This window comes from Motacilla alba, chromosome 8 (genome assembly GCF_015832195.1).
Source record: "Motacilla alba alba isolate MOTALB_02 chromosome 8, Motacilla_alba_V1.0_pri, whole genome shotgun sequence".
NCBI lineage: Eukaryota > Metazoa > Chordata > Aves > Passeriformes > Motacillidae > Motacilla > Motacilla alba.
Genome location: NC_052023.1, coordinates 23,942,605 through 23,964,407, shown reverse-complemented (window position 1 = coordinate 23,964,407; position 21,803 = coordinate 23,942,605). Strand labels below are relative to the sequence as shown.

The 21,803-nt window shown below is 45.0% G+C and overlaps 1 protein-coding gene across 1 annotated transcript in view; it reads left to right on the top strand.

Moving 5' to 3' along the window:
* NIBAN1 (niban apoptosis regulator 1) overlaps positions 1 to 21,428 on the top strand; it is a 55,740-nt gene extending 34,312 nt beyond the window's left edge. Inside the window, exons 6-14 of the mRNA XM_038144419.1 lie at positions 8,361 to 8,476; positions 10,749 to 10,853; positions 10,948 to 11,110; positions 11,907 to 12,094; positions 12,332 to 12,493; positions 14,475 to 14,585; positions 15,143 to 15,250; positions 16,121 to 16,232; positions 17,211 to 21,428. Of these exons, the coding sequence (XP_038000347.1) occupies positions 8,361 to 8,476; positions 10,749 to 10,853; positions 10,948 to 11,110; positions 11,907 to 12,094; positions 12,332 to 12,493; positions 14,475 to 14,585; positions 15,143 to 15,250; positions 16,121 to 16,232; positions 17,211 to 18,883 (2,738 nt within the window). The 3' untranslated portion in view covers positions 18,884 to 21,428. The remainder of the gene's footprint in view (positions 1 to 8,360; positions 8,477 to 10,748; positions 10,854 to 10,947; positions 11,111 to 11,906; positions 12,095 to 12,331; positions 12,494 to 14,474; positions 14,586 to 15,142; positions 15,251 to 16,120; positions 16,233 to 17,210) is intronic.
* Positions 21,429 to 21,803: the final 375 nt, after the last annotated feature.

Genomic DNA, 21,803 nt, shown 5'->3' with positions numbered 1-21,803 from the left:
ATGTTCTATCAGTCCCCCAATGGCAACAGTGAGGGAAAGGCTCAAAATATTCACAGGGCTCTAATATTAGCTATTCCCCAGGTTTTAATCCTTCATGTTTGCGTGCCTTGAAAATCAGACTGAAGTTTCTTCTGAGTACTTCTTAAATTACTTGTATTTTTTGGAAGTCTTCTTGCTTCCTATATGAGTTTCATTCAGTATTTGCTGTTGGAAGTGGGGAACCCTGACCACTTGGTGCTGGGATGGAGGGAAGTCTGCATGATGGGAAGGAAGTGACAACTAGCTCATTCTGGGAGACACAGAGTTTCACTTCGTGATTTTATTTTTTTACGTCTGGTTTGATTTCACATCCACATCTTGACAATCACCCTCCTCACACAGGAAGCTGAGGGACTTTCAAAACCATATCCTGTCATCTCCAATTTCAGCAGAAACAACAACAGAAATTATTTTGAGCAATACATATATTAAAGAAGTATAATAAATACAATAGGCAAGAAAGAAAGACAAAAGCTTGTGGAGGGCAGATTTTTTTTCTCCATCTCTGACTTTCAGGGTTGCCATTATCAGTGTCTGCATTTCCTTTTTCAGCTCTGAATTTATCTGACAGTTGTTTTCCTCATAGTTAATTCTAAATGTTACATGTCTATAGTACCTGTATAGGACTTACCAACTCTTGGACCAGAATTCAGAATAATTCTGGGAGCACTGATAAAGGTTGAGAAGCTGACATGAAATCCTTGAGCTGAGGGATGAATGTGTCTATATATCTCTATGTACAGAGCAGAGCAGCTGTCAGGAGTCCAGATACCACTTTGGAAGGGTTTCTGAGACTTCATGCCACAAACAGGGTGGCCTTTCTTCCCTGGAGAGGGAGATGAATGGAAGGATTTTCTTGTTGCCTGTTTCCAATGGATGTGGAGGGAGCAATTAAAGGAGAACTGAGGAGGAACTTGCTTTTTATGACATTAAAGATAAATGTCGTTGTGCACTGGGATGAAAGTGAGGCCCTTTGGAAAGTTTGTGTGGTAATTTGGGGTGGGAAAAAGTACAATGACATGGAGATAATATTTACCCCTTCATCTATCAAGACTTGTGTCTTGGCTCCTCTCAAGCAGCTGCTGTACTCGGGTTAATGAAACCCCTTTTTGGTTAATAAGATAAGACCACCTGTGATCCACATGAGTGGCTGAGACTGTGGCTGTTCTTTCACCAGTTCATTTCACTAGAAATACCTTTGATGAGGCTTGTGAGGTGTTAAAAAAACTCACTAAAACTTTTAGGACATGATATAGAAAATATTTGTATAAGTTAGAGTATTTTGCTTGAAATAAGACTATTTATCCACTTTCTAGGATGTTTTTGCACTACACCATGAGTGCATTCAGTCAGCATGGCTTTTGCCTTTCCTGCCAGCCTACACTGGTTTCCTACACTGTGGTGAGGAGTCTGTAGGAGTGACATTCATTCTGAAACAGCAAGATGATGAATGTGCTAAATTCATAATTGCCATTACGTTCCTCATATCTCTCTCACCTTGGGCTGATTATCTTCTTACATACTACTGAGCGTGGGGTGGTGCAGGGGAGCCACTGCCCTGAGCCCACCAGCCCAGCCTGTTGTAGGAGCTGTGAAGACTCATTTGTGCAGGGTAAGGTGGTGTTCAGGCTCCAGCTTCAAAGTTCTGCAGCAGAGAAATCCCAGCATCATGGAGTGGTTTGGGTGGGGAGGAACCGCCTGCCATGGGTAGGGACACCTTCCACTGTCCCAGGCTGCTCCAAGCCCCATCCAGCCTGGCCTTGGGCACTGCCAGGGATCCAGAGGCAGCCACAGCTTCTCTGGGCACCCTGTGCTGGGGTGTCACCACCCTCACAGGGAAGAATTCCTTCCCAATATCCCATCTATCTATCCCTGCCCTCTGGCACTGGGAAGCCATTCCCTGTGTCCTGTCACTCCATTCCTGTCCAGAGTCTTTCTCCAGCTCTCTTGGAGCCCCTTTAGGTAGTGGAAGGCCACAACAAAGTCACCCTAGAGCCTTTTCTTCTCCAAATTCCCACCTGCTCCAGGAATACAGTAGCTGGTTTGGAAAGCACTTGGAAAATGTCAGAAATAAGTGATACTGTGACCCTTTGTGTGTGTTTATGCAGTGTTCATTAATTTTTTAGACTATGAAAGCCACACCTGCTGGGCTTCCCACTGGAGGTTGATTGTGCCCTGTCTGGTGCTGCTTTGAACAGCTTCAATCCGGGTGCTGTGTGCTGATAAGCAAACAGTTAACCCTGCTCAGTGTTGGTTTGGTGGCCACGGAAGGAACTTGTGCTGCAAAGCTCTGTTTGCTGTAAGTACAGAGTATTCTTTCAGGGCTGTATCATGTTTGGAAGTGACCTCATCTAGCTTCTGTTGGTGGTTAGCAGCTTCACACCACATGCTCTGTGGATAATGTGACAGCACACTGCTCGCAGGAAATCCCCAGAGCTGGGAGGTTGGTGCCTCTCAGCCCCAGAGCACCATATATATCTCACTTTGTTCTCAGCTCGGATGCTAACAACACAGGACAGCATTTTGTGAGGGTAAAATGTGTGTCCTTCTACTTAGAGGGTCATTTTCAGCTGTGCTTGAGCCATGTCCCAAGCCCCAGGTAACCTCCCTTTTCCTGAGGTGCAGTTCCTGAGCTTTCCTCATCTCCCCAGGTTCAAAGCATGTTCCTTTTCCTACCTGCCATCCCGGTGGGTTTGGGACCATTGCTTATTTTTTGGAGACAGAATTTCCAAAGTTTAATTTTGTTTGGATTGATGGCCTTGGCTTTTTCACCAGCCGTCTGCGGTATCTAAATGCAGCAGCTCTTAAAACATGCTGGAGCTCACGTGAGCTCTTAGAAAGGGAAATAATTTTTTATCGTGCTCATTTATTTTTATTTGAAGGGCGTTCCCTAATTGTGGTGCTGGAAGGCTGGCAGAGTGATTCCTTCCCTGCAGGAATGTCTCTTGTTCCCTGATGGTCTCCAGCTGCCTCCACCCCAAATCCTTGGGGGCTGGAGGAGTGGGAGCACTGTCTTTGGAGTGTCAGTACCACGATCCTGTCTCTTTAGTTGGTTTGGGGTTGTGTATTTTCCTTTTTTTTTCTACCAGCTTTTGTTTTAAAATAACTAAATTTAAAAAAAAACCCAGAAATTGATTATTTTTTTAAATTACAGAGTGTGTACAGTGGAAAGCAGGGGAAAAGCAAGTCTAAATATATACAAAAGAAACAGATGCCAAGGTGAGAGGGGAATGACTTGGAAGGCTGAGAAAATTGGGAAAATGTAATTTGCATTTCTTAGCATGAAACCTATTCTCTTGAGGGCAACAGTATCTAGTGGAAATAAGAAGGGGTGGAAGCACCAGCTTTTGAGACTGCACTTCAAATTCCAAATACTTCTTTATCTGCCTCTTATTATCTATTTGTAACATCACAAGAAGGAAGGCCCAGCACCAGTAGCTGTACTGAGATTTTTTGTGTCCCAGGAAAAAGCTCTATAAAGTGACCAACAAGAAGGAGTTATGAGAGATGCTTTGGCACTGCCTTCACGAGAGTCAGCTCTCCATCAAATAGATGAGGAAGCAAGGAAATAATGTTGTGACATCATCTGAAATCAAATGCAGTTTTTACTCGTTTATCATATTCCAAAAATTAATAGTGACATTCTTCTCCTCAGAGAAAGGCCACCAGGCTGGACTCCTTGGTCACCTTCATCTCCTTCCAGTGATTGTTCTCCTGCCTTCTCCAGTCTTTGTCCAAAGCCTGTTGCTTTGAATGATTTGAGAGCCCTGCTGTCTTGTAGGAGGGAACGAAAAAGTCACGAGTTTTTGTATTGGTTGTGAATGTCTTTTGTTGGGAAGAGAGAGCTGCAGTTCCTGAGGCTGGTGGGCCTGAGCCAGGCCTGTGGGCTCTGACATGATCATCTCCTACAGAAACTGCCAACACTGGGTGCCACATTGCTAATATCAATTAGTTACCTGCAGGGAGAATTCCAGGATCATATAAATTTTATTCTCTGCCTGCAGAATCTGGCTGGGATGCTGCAGGAAGCAGATGAAGCCAGGGTGGATTGCTCCTGAGTTTTGGTGGTCAGATGACGGGCGTTATGTCAGAGTCAGCATTTCTTTAATTAAAACTTGTGCTCTGTGAGCTCAGACTCCTGGATTCTGGCTTAACACTTGTTCAGCTGTGTCTTTGGGCCTCAGCCTTGTGCGAAATGTCAGCCAAAAGGCTGAGGTTATTCTTCGTGGTGGAGCTCACTTTGGTGAAGCACTTTATCCACAGTCAATAGACCCCTTCACTGTTACTGGACTGCAGCTGAGCTCCACCATTAACCCAGCCATGCTCACCACTAAACCGTGTCCCCAAGTGCCATTAGTGACAATGACTGTTCAGAGGGACAGCTTAAATGGGATGTGGAAATAATCACTTTTTAACAGCTATGCCAGTGTTATAAAGGCATCTTTGCTTTTAATTAAGAAAAATCATCATCTGAGTGATCAAACCCCCAAGGCAGCAGCCCCAAGGCAGCAGTGTGCAGTACAGACAGATGCACAGTATGAACTGGAATGTTCAAATGCAGATTTCATATTATCTGCATTTGCTGGAAATCCAGTTTGAGCCAGAGGCAGTGGAACACTCATCCTCTCTGGTATCGAGGCCCATGTGCAGAAGTTCTTGCACAGAGCTCTTCCGGGTAAGACCAGCTGATCTGTGGCTGCGGCTGAGACCAAATCCATGAGGGCAGTTGATTCCTGCTGCTGTCCTTGGACGCACAGGAAGAGCTGGTGAGTCCCAAATGGACAGTCTGTCCTGAGGGGCTGTAGCCATGTCCATCTCCAAGGGTGCAGCTGTCCTGCCGTGGACAGGGCTGGGAGGGCCCACAGGGCCTTGGGAGTTAAGATTTGCTCATCACTCCCCAAACTTTCACCTGCTAAGGGACAGAAGGGGCACCTCATAGCCCTGGGCACCCTGTTAGAAGACTGCCATTCCCAGGGCAGCCTGAGCATGGGAGACAGCTGAGACTGGGAACAGGACCCTCTAAGTTAACCCTTCTGCACCACGTGCAGGTGCTCTCAGAGGGGGTCCAGTAGCCTGGTCCTCTGAGCATCATTTTGATGAGTTAAGGTTTGACATATTATGTTTTTTGAAAGAGAAATTATTCACTGCATGGAAGCTCCTTCCTTCCCAGAAAGCTTTCTGCAGTCCTGAACAAACTGAGCCATACCATTGAGACATGTGCAAGTTTGGGAAGATTTATAAAGTTATAGTGCTTCCAGTTGTCCTTCCATCTCCCAAAGTCAAAGGAAGCTTTATAGCAGTTACTCTTGCATTTATAAAAGGAATCTTTGGTTAGCAATGTCTGTTACTGAAATTGGGCTCCATGCTTGGATATGTAGAGTCTCTAGGTAGGTTTTCTTATTTTAAAAATTAAACAGAACAAACAGAGTTTTGTTTTAATCTCCACACAGCAGGCATGTTATGTTCATTAGCAGCTGGAGAAGACGCTTGGGTGATTTTCCAAGGGCAAGGCATCCTGGATTAAGTACACAGTATCAGACTGGCTACCTGTAGCCTGGCCTGTAAAGCCTCAGTGGCCCTTTGCTGAAGAACACTCAGTAACCTTCCTGGCTTTGTATGAGATTTGGGTAAGGAACACTGCAGCCAGCACTGCACCAAGCTGCCCTAAGCTGCTCCCCTCCACACAACCAGCAGGACACGTGGATCCCTCCGGACAGGGGCCAGGATGGCTGAGGGGAAGCCCCTGTGAGGGCTTCAGGAGAGGGGAGCACCCATCGTGCTTTCCCCTGGTGAACACTCGTCCCTGGCACCACTGGGCTTTGCCACCTGCCCCGTTTGCAGCTGCAGCTCTGCTGCCATGGCCCACAGCCCAGCTGCTCCCTTGCACGCCAGCGGGGCTCCCCCAACAGCCCAGCCCTTGTTTCCCTGGCCTTGCTGTGGCTGCCAAGCCACCCCCCTCCTCCAGCCTTTCCATGGATTGCATGGGATGGGCAGAAGGCTGGCTCTGCCCCGCTGAGATCGTGCAGAATGTGCGTGGCAGCTCCTTTCAGCTGGGTACAATTCCCTTTTCTTGAGCCCTGTCCATGAATGTGCTTCTGTCTCGTGTGCCTCGCCAGCAGCTTCTGCACAGCCCGGCACTGGATGGATCTACTTGTTCAAAGCCTTATCACTGAGGCAATCTTTTCCTCCTATGGAAAGTGAGGATGAAATTGCCTAAATTAAGCAATTGTAGCAGCCCTGAAGGATAAAGCTTTCTTTCTGCTTGGAGTTGTTTTTGTAGCAAGACTGCCATGATTGTGTTTGCGTCCTGTGTTTACTGGCATAGGAAAGAATGTGGGATTGGGATTTTATGGCACTTACAGCTTAATGTTTTTCCCATGAACTATTCAGATGAATCACTCTTGGATTTTTAGCACCTTCTTCCCACTGCAGTACAGGCTTGGGGACAGTCAGAACAGAGAGAGAATACTCCCTTGAGCATGGATTTAAAACTTGGCGATCTTAGAGGGCAGACTCCTGTCAGCACTGGTGCATCACCATCTCAGCAGCTCCAAGATCCAGCCTCTTGGATGGTCTGTTGTCCCTTTGGGTTAGGAGGGAGCACAGCTGTGAAGGAGGAAAACATGTGAGTCATCATTGGAGGGCTGTGGGAGCTGCAGTTTTCCCTCCCTGCAGCCAAACCAGGCCGTCTTCTCATCAAAATCTTTTCATTTTTATTTTGGGAGAACAAAAGTTTTTGAATGCAATGCTCCACCTCAGTTGCTCAGGTGGAACACTCCCTTCTTTCATTAAAACTGTGGTCAGAGAATGTTCTCTCAGCACTGAACAGCCTGACTTACAACTAATACTGGTTTGTGACTTGCCATGACAAATGCTATAAATCCCGGAGGCAGCAGTGAAGGTAGGGTTGGGATTTTACCTGGCTGAATTTTTTTTTTGTTTGATCATTGTATGAGCTTGGAGAATTTGTGTTATGTCTTTGAATCTCCAAATATCTGCAGATGAAGAACAAGAGAGTGTTTTTTGCCCCTCAGTGTGTTTAACAAACCTTCCTGCAGTCATTGCAGCCAGGTGAAACTCTGAAAGAGCAAATTTTGACATTTGGGCTCTGAGCAGATCTGAAACCATGGAGTTCTCAAGCAGTTTTCAAGCTTCAAGGACAAAGCCCTGATGAAGTTAATTGTAGGTTTCTGTAGCTTTTGTTTTTGTTAAAGTGCATGGAGGAGATATTTCAGGCATTACTGTGGTGTTAATCCTCATGTTTCCCATAATTTCTCTAATCCCTGCATTGCCCTTGGCATTTATGCAAGGCTCCTGTAAAGCTTCTCTCTTGAGCAGTTTCATGAACAGGGCCAAAGAAGTGTTGCTTGACAAGCAAGGCTTGAGGACTTCCTCCTGACTCTTCTCATCACAATTGTTTGTATGTATCAGTGCCTTCCAAAGCAGCATAATTCCCTTTGAGAGAATCAACATTCTTGCTCTTCCCTCCTTTGTTCTCAGAGTGCACAGCAGGACTTCAGCTGCTCGAGGCTGCAGCAGATAATCTTGGAGAGGGGACAATAAGCCTTTGTGGCTTTGTTTTCCCACAAGATACTAATCCTGACGCTCTGATAGTGAGACACAGCACTTCAGTCACTGAAGTGTTTGGGGATGGTTTTCTCACTCAGGTTTGCCAAGCAGCCACTCTGCTTCATGTCTTGAGGCCAAGGTGTCCCCAGGCCACCATGCTCTTCTCGGGAAGAGCTCCCATCTGGCAAAAGTGGCCTTGCACAATAACCAGATATTCCAGAGCTCTGGTTGAGCATTCCTGAAATATTTAGGGAAATCAGCATGATCTTGTCAGGAGTTTTTGTTCTTAACTGGTACAAGCATGGTGGGGTTTTTTTTTCTGAGGTCTTTTTTGTCCCATATCCCTGAAAAACCATCTTGATCCTCAGTTTCTTAACAAAACAAAGGAAATTAAACGTTATTGGGGTGTGTTAACTGGGGATTTAGCAATTTATGCAATGAGCTGCCTGTCATTATTGTAAACTGAAGAGGAAGAATTCCCAGCTGTTGGCCTTGTCACATGCTGTCAGAGTCTTCCTCTGTGCCACCTTACATTGCTCATTTTGGTGTAAAGGCAAGGAATGAGCTTTCCTATGTTAATGCACTTCTAAATCTTAGTGAACGCCCAAGGTCTGCAGGCATCCAGGCTGAGTAAATTATTTAAAAATATTACTGCTAGGTGTATGTGGACTGGGAAATGGCTCAGAAAATGATGGCTATTTTAAAAGATTATTTCTGGGTAAATCTTTTATGTTACTTTTTGTTTTCTCCAGACTTTCTCAAACAGACCACGTACGAAGTGGAGGCGTTCTTAGAAGCTATTCAGTTCTTCCGGCAAGAGAAAGGCCACTATGGCACATGGGAGATGATAACTGGCAATGAAAAAGAGGTAAAAGAATATATTCCTGATGGGGTTTTGGCTTTGGGCATTGCAGCTCTGAGGACAGTGAAGATTATAAATTCTCTTAGCAAAAAGGGCATCTTAAAAAAGAAAATTTCATAGATAGAAATACCTGAGATTTTAAGACATCTCTTACTCATATATAAGTGAAATTCTTTTTTAATAAAAACTTCTGAAACAGAGTCTTGCATAGTAACAGTTGCACTAAAACACCGAAAATCTGTGTACTTCAGTTCTGCAGAAAAGAAATGCTAAGGCCAGAGTCTGGGTCCGTACTTGTGCATCCTGCTTTGGAGCACTCATAGTAGCTGAGATTGGCATCACTCTACCTGACTTTGAGGGCATTATTTACACCCTGATTTATAATTTTTTTCCCAAACTCTGAGCACTCAGCAGCAAATGTTTACCTGTTTACTTTAGTGCCAACTCCTGGCTGTTTTCCTTGATGAAATCTGGCTTCCCTTGGAAAAATGGAAAAACCTTAAGGAGAGTGGTTTGTTTTAAGGAACCAGATCATTGTTTTAGAAGAAGTCTACTTTTGAAATGCCAAGAAATATGGAATCTGGAGAAAAATCTATAAACAGTGTCTTTCCCACTGCCATCATGTCAGTGATTGAAATTCCCTGCTAACCTCTGATGATAAATTCTTTACTTTAAGGAGTTACATGAGGATTTTTCTCTTCTCCCCTCCTCCTTCATGTTATGGAGCTATTATAGTGCTAGTTTCATTTTATGTTTTATTTTTCCTATTGCTTGCCAACATCTTACTCATAACCCATATGTCTCAAGAGAGCTGTAATCAGAAGACATCCAGCCCAGTTCCACTATTATCTTCTTAGCAATAATTCATTCTGTAAGTATAGTGTGTTCTCATGGCCTGCTTGGACCAAACATAATAATTATTTTAGGCAAATATCCATGCTAAGTGAGTGGTTTGGAGCAAGCAGGCTGAAATTTGTTGCTCTAAAAGTCCCTGAAGAATGCCTAGAAATGTATTTGCTGACACTCATTTGTGGTGGCTGAATCCCTGCAGTGTCAGTGCACACTGGGGCTGCAGCATGGCTGGAGTGGGAGCACGAGCCTAGGCACCTGAGGGAAGATCCACCAATGCCTTAAAAATGTTCCCAGAGAACTCAGGATTCTTCACAATATAAAATCGTGGAATCACAGAATATCCTGAGCTGGAAGGGACTCACGGGGACCATTCAGTCCAGCCCCTGTCCCTGAACAGACACCCCAACAATGCCAGCCTGTGCATCCCTGGGAGCGTTGTCCAAATGCTCCTGGAGCCCTGGCAGCCTTGGGGCTGTGCCCATTCCCTGGGGAGCCTGGGCAGTGCCCAGCACCCTCTGGGGAAGAACCTTTCCCCGACAGCCAACCTAACCCTCCCCTGACACAGCTTCATGCCTTTCCCTTGGCTCTTAAATCCATCTGATCTGTTGTCACGTTGATTATTTGTGATAGTTTGGATTATTCATGAGATCTTTTTTAAGGGAGCCATTAGTTTAGGACCTGAATTAGTGAATTGCTTTTGACAGACATTTGAGTCAGCAGTGCTGAATATGAAGTGCCGTGGCATTATCTATAAGTACTTAAATGAAACTCCAGTGAAAGTGTATTGCATATTTGAGGTAGAGGTATATTACAGCAGGGTATTGAGTGTTGTATTTCCATAGGGGCTGTTTATGCCCTGTTTTACACTGGGCTGCAGTCAGACTCCTTCACTTGTGCTGCTCTAGTTCCTGCCAGTTCCCTCTGCTGGTGTTGGTGCATGCCTCAGATCTTTCTGGCAGCTGTAATACATGAGGTGCAGTGTCTGGGAGCACGGACCTGAATTAAAAAGCCCTGAAAATGGAAAGTTGAGGGGTGTTTTTGCACTCTGTATTGGCTCAGCCAGCAGGTGGGTACAGCAGGGATGTGATCCTGGATGTAGACTGTGCTGGGCTGTTGGTGCAGCTTTCTCAGGCCAGAAACAGTGTCCATAAATAAAAAGCATGGAGAGGGAGGCCTAGACTCCCAAAATCAGATCTACATTAAGTCTTGCATATTTATTTGGTGCATTTGAGTAGGACAGGTGAAGAAGGAGTTGCAGTTCAAATCTCGGCAGAGAGAGTGCAAAGCCTCTGTGGGTAACTCCTGGCAGCTGGGAGAGAGGGAGGGACAGCAGAGCCACTGCCTGCACACATCACTGTCCTCAGTGCTCAGCCTTCAGGAGAAGAACAGCGTGTGAACTTGTCATTTTCATCTCCTGACCGTACAGATCCTGAGCAACTTGGTGATGGAGGAACTGCTGCCTAACCTGCAGACAATGATCCTGCCTAAAATGAAGGGAAAGAGGAATGACAGGAAAAGGGCCTGGTTTGGGGTAAGGACTGACACTTGCAGAGTAGCTGTGGCTCATGGCAGCTCTCTGTGGGTGCTGATTCTGATCTCTGCTTCTCAATTTGATTTGGGTCTAGATCGTAGAGGAAACCTATGGCTTAGTCCAGCAGCAGGTGGCAGAAGGATTAAGTACCTTGAAAGAAGAATGTAGAGAATTTGCAAAAACTCTTGAAGGGACCATTCGCTCAGACATGGATCAGATTCTGAACTCCAAGAACTTCTTAGCTGGAAAAATCAAAGGTTAGTGGAGGAACAGCTGTGCTGTGGAGCAATTCTCCAATGTTTCCCATTGTGTTGCTCAAATTACCAGATGTGCTTGTTTTGAAATCCTTGTGTTTTTTGAGAAATCCAACTGGAGACACCAGTTTTCAGAACACAAATGAGCCTCTGCTGCCTTTGGTGGGAACTGATATCTGTGGCCACTGTGTCTGTGAAAATACCAGGTCTTCTCAAATTGGAACTGACAGGTTTTGAGTATCCTGATCAGAATTGTTCCTTCTGCTTTCATTTTCACTTTCATAGTCTAAGGTGGTGAAGATACAGGTCACATGAGCTTAATTAAGACCTGATCTCTAGGAATGTACCACAAAACCAGATTCTGGTCATGTGACAAGTCCATGGGCTTTCAAAGAATGTTTAAACCAAAGGGCTTCTTAGGTGGCTTTTATTTAATATGAAGTAATCATAATTTTGTTGTTAATTTAAAAAAGGATTGTAAAGAGGAGGCAAAATGTTGTTGGTGCTGCTTAAGCTGTCAAATAAATAAATAAATAAATAGCTGGTAATGATACTCAGAGCTGCCCTTTCCTCCACCCTCACAGTGCCCCCATTTGCAGTGTTTGTTTAGGTGAGGCTTGGGACAAGAGTTTTCATTGTCACTCATAAAGCTGTGAACTCCTTTCACGCCCTCATCACCTCTGTGGAGGTGTGACTCCAGAGAAAAATACAAAACCATTGAATTAACTGCAAAGACATAAGTTCCAATTACTTCTTTCATTGTCTCTAAATGCAACTGTTGTCCTGTGTGACCCTCCAGCCAGTGTTTCTGAGCCTGCCCAGAAGTGCTGCACAGAGAATATCCAGCCATTCCTCACCTCCATCCTGGAGGAGCTCATGGGCCCCGTCAGCTCCGGATTCACGGAAGTGCGCGCGCTTTTTGATAAGGAAGTGAATGAAATCATCCAGGACTTCCAGAAGACCAATGACATGACCAGGCTAAAGGAGGTAAGACAAAACAGAGCTGGAGCCTTTATATCAGCACAAGGATGTTCTGGGCTAGGCCTTGGCTGGCAGCAGGATTTGCTGTCCCGAGTGGAAGCACGTGAGCACCTGGTTTAGTCATGTAGAAAGTCTTGTAACTGGAGTGCAAATACCAGAATTTGGGTTAAAGCCAAATTGTTACATTCTCTATTAAAAATTCACCTCTGGTTGCTTTCTCTCAAAACCTGCATGGGAATGCAGAATGTGGATCAGCTCATGACCCTGCCCTTCAACTCGGTGAAAATGGAGCCCTGCTATCTGAAAGTGAACCTGCTCCAGGAGCTCCTGCAGGACCTCAAGAGTCGCTTCAAGGTCTATCACATCGATTTCGTGATTCAGAGGACACAGAACTTCATGCAAGAGGTACTGTAAGATCCAGTTTTTCCTCCTGGGAGAACAGGTTAGGTTTGTCCTGCTAATCTGCTTCAAAGTAATCTTGATAAAAGTTGTGAAAGAGCCTCAGAGTGTCTCTCAGGCAAGGTACAGGTAACAAAACCTGAGAAAAACAGCTAGAAGCTGCTTGACACTTATCTGTGAGACTCTGTGTGTGTGTGAATCCTTTAGCAAGGCATTAAAATTTTGGATGGATCATCTGCTCCCCTGAACTTTCAGGTTCTGAATTCCCAGTGTCTCAGCACCCAAGAAAGTTGTGTGTGTAACTAGTGGGGTGGCTAAAATTCTCCTGATTCCCTTTCTCGAGGCTCGATTTTTCAGGAATGGTATTAAATGTGTTTTACCAAAATGGAATGTTTCCTCCTTGGTAGCTGATTTTCTCACTAATATAAAGTAAAGCAATTAATGTTAGAAACTCAGAGACGGATGTTTCAGGGTGTAGGTGCTTTATCCAGCCTCGCTTTTCAGGGGACTGGTGGAGGTGACAATATAATTCCAGATGAAAACTGAACTCCGCCTCTTTGTCCCCTCTTGTGTGTGTTGGTACAGGCTATAACTCTGCTTTGCCTGGATTCCTCCTGGATGCCTGGCCAGAAGTCTCTGAGGAGCTGGCCAGCGGACTGATTTCAGTTTGCCAGATCACAAGGCAGATTTGGCCTTGGAGCTCTAAATTGAACCCTGTGATTTTAATCTGTATTTGGGAAATTTATTAATCTGCTCAGTAATCTTGTGAAATGGAGCTGGTCCAGATCTATGGAGTGGAAGTTATGAATATGGAAAACAAGTGTGTAGGACAGTGCTGGGATAGGGTTTTCCTAAAAGCAGCTCTTCTGAGTACAGCCAGGACCAGCAGCCAAGGAATTACTCAGAAATAAAATTCTGATTTCATGTCTGGGTCTTTCAGGGGGGACCATTCCAAAATGCTGCCAAATAAAGTGTCTTTCACTGAGTGAATACCATGAGTCAAGACAAAGATGTAGACAGAAAATAAATCCAATATAAACCAAGAGGTCGTTTTTTTCTGAACAGAACATGAGTCAAAATTAACAAGAAATAAGTTAAATTATAGCCGGAGTTGTTCTAAACATGCTGTTATTGCATCTTCCTCTTTAAGAGGCTGGTATTTTCCTCATAAAAATATTGTGTAGTTTCCCTTTTTGTCCATGGACGTTTATTTCATAAATAAGTGAAATCAGACATGTCTGTGTTCGTGTAGTATTTGGCTAAAATGTACCTCGGGTGGAGGGTGGAGCAGGATTCCTTGCCTTGGGAGCCTGGCATCCTCTAGTGGCCGGTTTCAGGAAATCTGGGAGCACGGTGCTCAACTGGCTGAAGGAATGGACCCCCTGCATATCTCCCGATATTTCTCCAATTAGAAAATGTTAAAATTTGAATGGGAACAGCTAAAGAAAAGGCAAAGCCTCATTAAATAGACTCCATTACCACTTGCAGAACTGTTTGTCTGAAATATCTTCAGAGTAGGGGCATCATATTCTTAATGATAAGCTGAAAATATGGTAAATGCCAGCTTAGCATAATTCTGTGAGATTGCACTCTGTGTGATTTTTGCCGATTATTAATTTGTGTTATAATGAAAGCTACTGAAAATGATTTGCATATGATTAAATACTGTTTATTAATGATAGAAGTCAATGGGAGTCTTCTTATTAGGGATAATGAGTTTTGACTGTGGTCTGTATATACAGATCATCAGTTCTACATTTTGGCTCTGCCACCATCAGTTTGGGTGGTGACATGAGATCAGATCTGTACAAGAAAGCTGGGACAGCATGATAATGATACCACAGCTTTAATTTCATTTATTTATTGCAGCATTTCAGTGCTCTTCAGAGCACCTTCTCAGAAACACAATTTAAATTAACAGTATCATGTTTGCAGGAATTTGATGTTACTGGTCTTTAACAGGTTTTTTTCTAATTACTGTTTTTAGCTGATGGAAAATGCAGTCTATACTTTTGAGCAGTTGTTCTCTCCAAGCCACCAGGCAGACTCGGCCAGAGTTGCAACAACCCTTGAAAAAGTCAAGCTGAGAGTGCTGAAGGTAAATGTCATGTAGCTCATTTGCACCTGTCTTTCTGGAAACAGAATATATTTTATATGAAGGTACCTCAGTATTTGAAAGAGGATAAGCTTTTACCATCCAGCTGAAAATACTGATTTGATGGCACTTAGCAAAGCTGCCCATTTGAATAAAACTTAGTTCTGGGTGGACACTTATAAAAGTATTTGCATGTGCAGTCCGTTTAATTGTAGGTAAATCAACATATTAATATGCTGTGGATCTGGATAAATAATTTTTAATTTACTTTATAATTAGCCTGCCACTGGGATTCGTTACTCTCAGAAAGGGCAGTGCTGAAACACCCGGGGAGGGCAATCAGGGGCTGTTTCTAGCCCAAGAGTTAAAAGAAGTGAAAGAGATCCCAGAACAGTAGATTTTAGAGTGATTCTGCAGAAGCTGGACTAACCTGCATGGCCATTCCAACCCCTGTGCACCTGTGATGCAGCAGCCACAGGCTGACAGGAAGCATTCCCTGTGGGAGTGGTGAATAACCCCAGGCACGCGTGGGCTTGTTTCTTTCTGGTGTGTTTTGGCAGCAATATGACTACGACAGCAGCACCATCCGCAAGAAGATATTCCAAGAGGCACTGGTGCAGATTACCTTGCCCACAATGCAGAAGACACTGGCTTCAACATGCAAACCAGTAAGTGTCTGGGACTAACAACCTGAAAAAGCAATAATGGAAGGCAGGGGAGGAACAGCACCTTGGCAGTAATTCCTTAACACTGTCAGGCTGTTTGCTCTCAGAGAACTGTGCAGATTTCCTGCCTGCTCAGTGCTTAGATGTGCCACTTCATGGGTTGGGTAGGTGTGGAGCACAGGGACGAGCATTTTATCACCTGGAATATGTGTGCAGACACCTCATGTCTCTGTCACAGTGGAGCAAACTTCCACAAGCGCTTCCTGTTTAGTTTCCCACCAGCCTTTTGTATTTGTGCCTCAGCAGAAATGAGCAGCCAGCTCTCGAGGCCGAAGTGTGCACAGCTGACAGGCCCCCCCAAGTCCTGACCTTTTATTTGAAATCCTCCAGGTGATTTATGTAGGTGCCTCTTCTAGAAGTGGGCAGAGGTCACTTAATTTACTTTTTATGGACCACCAAGCAGCTGCTTGATGACAGTGATTCAGTTAGACAGACGGGTATAAATCAGTGAGCTCAAAGTGTTACACACCTATTAGAAAAACAAAACCAAACCCCACATCTCCCAGGCACTGTGGATTTGCCTCCTTGGACAAACAAGTTGTTTGAGGCATTTCCTCAGCAGCTGTTTGTTTCAGCAGGCAGTGATCTGCAGGGCTTTTAACTGTGGTTGTACTGCAGGAACACTGTTTGGTAAGTACATAATTGATTGTGGACACACATAGCTCATGGAGTCATAGTTCAAACAGTGCACCCCAGGAGCTGTCCCAGGGTGTGGCAAGACCTGCTCCATGGCATCTCCGAGCTGTTTGGTTGCAGTAGGACTCAGAATGCCTCGGTTTTCTCCATCTGTTTCTTTTTTCCCTACCTGCACAGGAGCTGCAGAGATACGAGCAGTACATTTTTGCTGATTACACAAGTGTGATCCAAGTAGAGAATGTGTATGAAGAGATTTTACATCAGACACTGCTTGAAGAGGCCCTGAAAGGTGAGAACATTTCTGAGGTGACAGGAATAACACTGCAGCCTGTTCCTTCAGAGCTTCCCAGAGCCCTCAACTGGCTGTTCCTGTCCCGCTTTCTCCAACACTAGTGGATATGTCCCTACAGTGTTTTTTCATTTGGCTCACTGAAGATGTGTTGCAAGCCCTAAAATCTGAGTTATAGGGCAGCTTTACTAAACCCGTGGAACTCAAGAGTGATGGCTTGGCACAGGCCTTTTTCTAACAAAATGTAATTATGGCAACTTCGCTTGATCTTGATTCCCTGGGCCAAGGAGGGGGATTCTGTCCTTACTTGTAAATATTTGGTGATGACTAAATGGCAAGACTATGCCAGTTGCAAGACTAAGAGAATTGCAAAGACTAATGGTAACAGAGATTGATTTCCTCAAATGAAATGAACTGCTGCATTCAGTTTCCAGTACTCACTGATGCCAGTGCAGTACTCCTTGCAGATGTCTCTGCTGCTGTGTCAGAAAATGAGACTATTCTTAATAATTACTAAATCTATATCTCTATAAATATATATATATATAAATAAATACTTGTATTTCTCTATATGTGCCTGTTTGTCTATACCCTGGATACAAGACAAGCAGATGTACTACACAGGATGTTTTCACAGACCATAGGCACTCCGGTTCCTAAACGGCAGTATAATAATTGTAACCAGCATACTTTAATTGGCATATTTAATGTAAATCCTTCTGCACTGAAGCATTACCCTTGTGCATTGTGGGTCCTCTGCTTCAGAAATGCTTGGGTCAATACTAAAGTGCCATTATTCAAAAAAAACAAAATCCCCATCCCCAGAAAAGAAATGTGAACTAAAAGGAAGCTGAAAATGAACATTAGTGTTGCCTTTACTATCAAAATGTACAACATAAACTTGGGAAAGCACTGTGTGTTCTTCCTTGTGCTTCTGTCAGCCTTCCCAAAGCAGTCTGGTGTTTCTGTTTTATTCAGTGATCAACGAAGCTGCCGTTCTGAGGAAGCACAACCTGTTTGAGGATAACCTGAACGTGCCCTGCGAGAGCGTGTCCAGCCTGACGGAGCTGAGGACCCCCGTGGGATCAGCACAGGGAACCCCCGCCAAGGCACCCACAGCTCCCCGGGCCGAGAGCTCGGACACCGAGAGCCATGGGGACGAAACGCTCGTTGTGACAGGGAAAATCGTGTGGGAGAAGGATGCTGAGGAGGGAAAGCCACCAGACAAAGAGGCAGGCGCCTCCGTTGGTGCAGCTGGTGATCAGGCCAGCGAGAGGGAAGCAGTGGCTGTTACAGACATTGGTGACAAACAGGAGTCCCCTTCAGCCGGCCACACTAAACAAGGAGCTGCAGAGGGAAAAAACACGTTGGAGAACGTATCAGAGTGTGTAGTGAGCACTGAGAGAGAACTCAAGGCACAACAAAAAGCTGTGGAGGAAAAAGTAGCTTCTGGGACTGACACTGCAGTAAAAAATTTTGAAGCCAGCCCTAAAAAAGAACTGAAGGTACCTGAAGGAGCAGTGGAGGACGAGGTGACTTCAGAGAGTCAAACAATAACGGCTGCGGTGTCTGTCAGCGGCACTGAGAAAGCAAGCACAGCACAGGAAAAAGTGTCTGAGATAAAGCTCGCTTTCCCACCTGAGAGTGTAACAGATACAGAGATTTCAGGGAGTGCAGAAAGGAAAAGCAAGGTAGAAAATGAAACTATGGGAAAATTATCTCAGAGTGTAAATGCAGTAGGAACAGGGTTTGAAGGGGATAGTAAAAAAGAAAGCAGTGAGAGTACTGAGACAGAGATTGCTTCCCAGGATGAAAAGACAGGGGAAGCAGAGTTTGGGGATAGTCCTGAAAAAGAAAGCCAGTCAGAAGAAAAGAGTCGTAAATCCCCCGATGATGTGAATGAGATAAGGAATTTGCTGATGCTGACAGTTGAGATCCCAGCAGATACTCCAGCTGAGGACATAAAGGAGGTCTGTGAGGCCGAGCTGCTAAAGTTGCAGGAGCACCCTAATGGGAACTACGAGTTGAGCGAAGTGGCTGTGGCAGAAATCCAGGTCAGCCAGAAGATGAAGAGTGAAGATGCAGCGGAATGTGTGGAGTTCAAGGAGGAGCGACCGTCCTCAGCCAGCCTGGGGACAGATGGTACGAGGGTAGAGAGCGTGCCCAGGGGGGCACAAGCACCGTGGCTGGTGGAGAGCTGGGCTCCGCCTCAGGAGGCAAAGGCACAGGTGGAGAGCAAACCGAGCGCGTGGTTCGCAGGTGCGGGAGGTGAGAGGCTGCAGCCAGAGGAACAGACGGGAATTGCGATGTATGGGGAGGAAGGAACGGGGAACAGCCACGCTGTCCCGGGAGAGGCTGGGACACAGAGCTCCTTTCCGAGTCCTGCAGCCGATGCAGCCACGAGGGACGTGCCCATCCTGGATAGAGCAAACCCGGGCCCAGGGCTGCTGGAGCCGGTGGCGCTGGAGCCGCAGCAGCACCGGGAGCAGCCCAGGGCGGAGCGCACGGCGGACACGGAGCCCGGGCGGCGAGAGGGGGAGCCGGGAGATCAATCCTCTTCACACGCAGCAATTCAAAGCACCGCAGGAAAAGCGATTCTCCCAGAAGAGCACCGAGAAGATGGTCCCGCACACCAAAACTCTGAGGAGTAAAAAGCAGCTTTCAGCCCAGCCCTGCAGGACCTCTTCACTCCAGGAATCCCTGTTCCGTTTTGAATACTTGTTCAGGTCGGGGCTGGAGGAAATGCGCTTTGTTGTGGTGTCCCCAGCTCCTGCAGGTTTCCCACGGATCCCTTCCTGAGGATGGGTGATGGGTTTCGTTTCGGTTAAAACCAGATTACTGCTGAGGAATCTCATCCGTCACTTCAAATCTGCTCCCTTTTAAAGCTAGAGAAAAAAAGTTTGGAAATGTGACCACTGAATGCTTCCAACACCCAACTATCATCAATTTATTTTAACAACTTAGCTGTTCTTAGGGATCCTCTTGATTTTTAAATGCATGGTTTTGACAAGTACCGCTCGGATTCTGGTGGTTGGTACATACATACTCGAGGATGCTTTTAGTATTTGCATGCAAGTATACAGGAAATAAAACCATTTTTTTAGTAGTAAACAGAACCAAATAGTTGATTTAGTAGATTGCTGAAAAGCCACACTGTGCAAAATCTGCAAACTGATTACTTAATTATTTTCAAGTTTTGGCAGATATCAAAGACAAGCAAATATTCTGATTTTTAATTTTTTTTTTCTCTTATTGCTGTATTTAAAAAGGGGAAAGTATGGGAGCAGGTTTCTCAGTCCCACTCTGCACTTCGGGGTTTTTTAGCCTTCCAGAGCACTTTATGGCTATTTTGTTTTGTTTTGTTTTATGGAAGGGAGAGAAGAGAATGTTTACAACAACTATAACCATTAGGCAGCATTTCTCTGGTTTAAATCCCACCATAAAATAGATTCACTTACAGCTATTTCATAGAGAATATGGAGTCCTGCCATTCCCACTGAGTTACTCAGGTCTGTAGACCTTTTTAGGTGTGGAGATCATGTGATATGTGGCAACAGTTGTGAAATACCAGAATCATTGCATCTAATTTCTAATGCAGATGTTAACTGAAGCGACAGGAAGCCAGAAGTTGTTTTTCATGGGCTTAGATTTTGGAGGGCAGAATCACATTACAAAAGCAGTTATTAAAATGAGACGGTTGCTTTCATACACACGATCTGTATCGAGCCATGATCTTGGCACAGAGTTGCTTAAATGTGTTTTTTTGCATCTCAGTTTGCACAGGAAAGCTTGGAGATGAAACCCAGTATTTTAGTAAATTGGCCTTTCAAATGCAAGACTTCACTTTAGAGGTCAGTTTAAGGCACCTTGAAATTCTGGCCCGGTGTTTTGAGCCTGTTTCTGAATGTCATACAGTGCAGGACAGTAAAGATTAATTATAATTGCAGTGAGGACTGCAGGATTTATGCCCATAAAGACACAGGAAGAAATAACAAAGTCCCGGGAGCATAATATGTGTTAGCATTTAACTTCAGCAAACTGTGCAAAGTCTTTTAATGCTATCAAAATATTGTTTAATACTAACAGAAAATTGACACTAGAGGAACAGGCAAATACTACTGTGTGAGGAAGGAACCTTGTTGAGTAACTGGATTAACTACTCTGTCACTACAGTAAAATAAATGCAGTTCCTATTTATTCTAGAAGCTGTACTGTGGTATGGAAACGTGAGGGTCACAGACGTTTTCCTTGCAGAAGTACTTTGACTCGTTTCCTCCTTATATTTCATGCAAAAATACTAATTTGGAAACATACAAACCACTGCCAGCCAATTTTTTTTTTTTTTTTTTTTTTTTTTACAAATCACTGGTTATTTCACTGTCAGCTGCTTCACTTTTACAAATCATTAACTGTTTCTGATTGGTACTGAGTGTTAAGTGATTTCAAATTTATAAAGTGCTCTAGAGTTAAGCAGCAGCAAGCAGCCCTTTTATGCTAAAATTAGGGGACATGATGGGGTTTTAGTACTTTTTTTTGTATGAAAGACAGCATGGCAGCAAAAAAGACTGCAGCCTCCTGCAAAAGGAAACTAATTCATTCTAACATGAATTAGATACATCTGTACAGAGAGCATTTTGCATAAGTATTTTCCACAATGGTAATTTTGGAGTTATTTCTGTGGCAGGCCTAGATCTGGCTAATATTTTCCTGTGACACGTGTTGCATTGCTGAATGCAGATGCTCAGATGTTTTTCACCAGAGAGATGGGTAAGGATGGGGAGGATTCAGCCTGTATAATTTAAATTGCAGTTCCTAATGGCCGTGGGACTTTTTTCCTGGTTTGGGGGCTTTTTCTGCCCATTCGCAACTGGGTAAAATAGCGCTTTTCTAGTCTTTAACCACAATTGGTTGGAAGCAACAGCTTGATTAGAAGAGCTCAGCAACCTACAAGGTTAGGTGGGACCACTGATCAGAAATTATAATAATGCATAATTCCGTTGTTTTTGTTGTTGCTTTCTCGCAGTTTCCTTCTCAAACCGGGGACCGCAATAAATCGCCTCTCGCGGCCCGCGGCCGAGAGTCGGGCTCCCTGAGGGGAGCGGGCCGGGTGTGTTCCCGCCGTTAATGAAACACATTGTATTTGCTTGGAACTTTGTACTAAACGCTTGTCACGGAAATAAAGACGCTCTTCCCTTCCATCGCTGGGAGGCTGCTTTTGCGAGTGTGTGGCGATTTGGGGGGTTTTATTAAAGAAACGTTCCTCAGGCAGCTGGCAGTGACGGCGGCGCTGCCAGCACGGAGAGGGGAGTTTTTACGGGAGCAGGGAGTGACAGCGCGAGGGGGAACGGCTTCAAACCGAGCGCTGGATTGGGTATATAGGAGGAAGTTCTTCGCCGTGACGGCGGTGAGGCCCCATCACAGGGGGCCCAGAGAAGCCGTGGCTGCCCTATCCGTGGGAGCGTGCAGGGCCAGACTGGACGGGGCTGTAATTACGTCCCTGCCCACCATGAGCTGCTCCGCGTTTGGAGCTCGTCCGGAGCCGCTCTGGGCAGCGCCTGTGGGAGCGCGGCG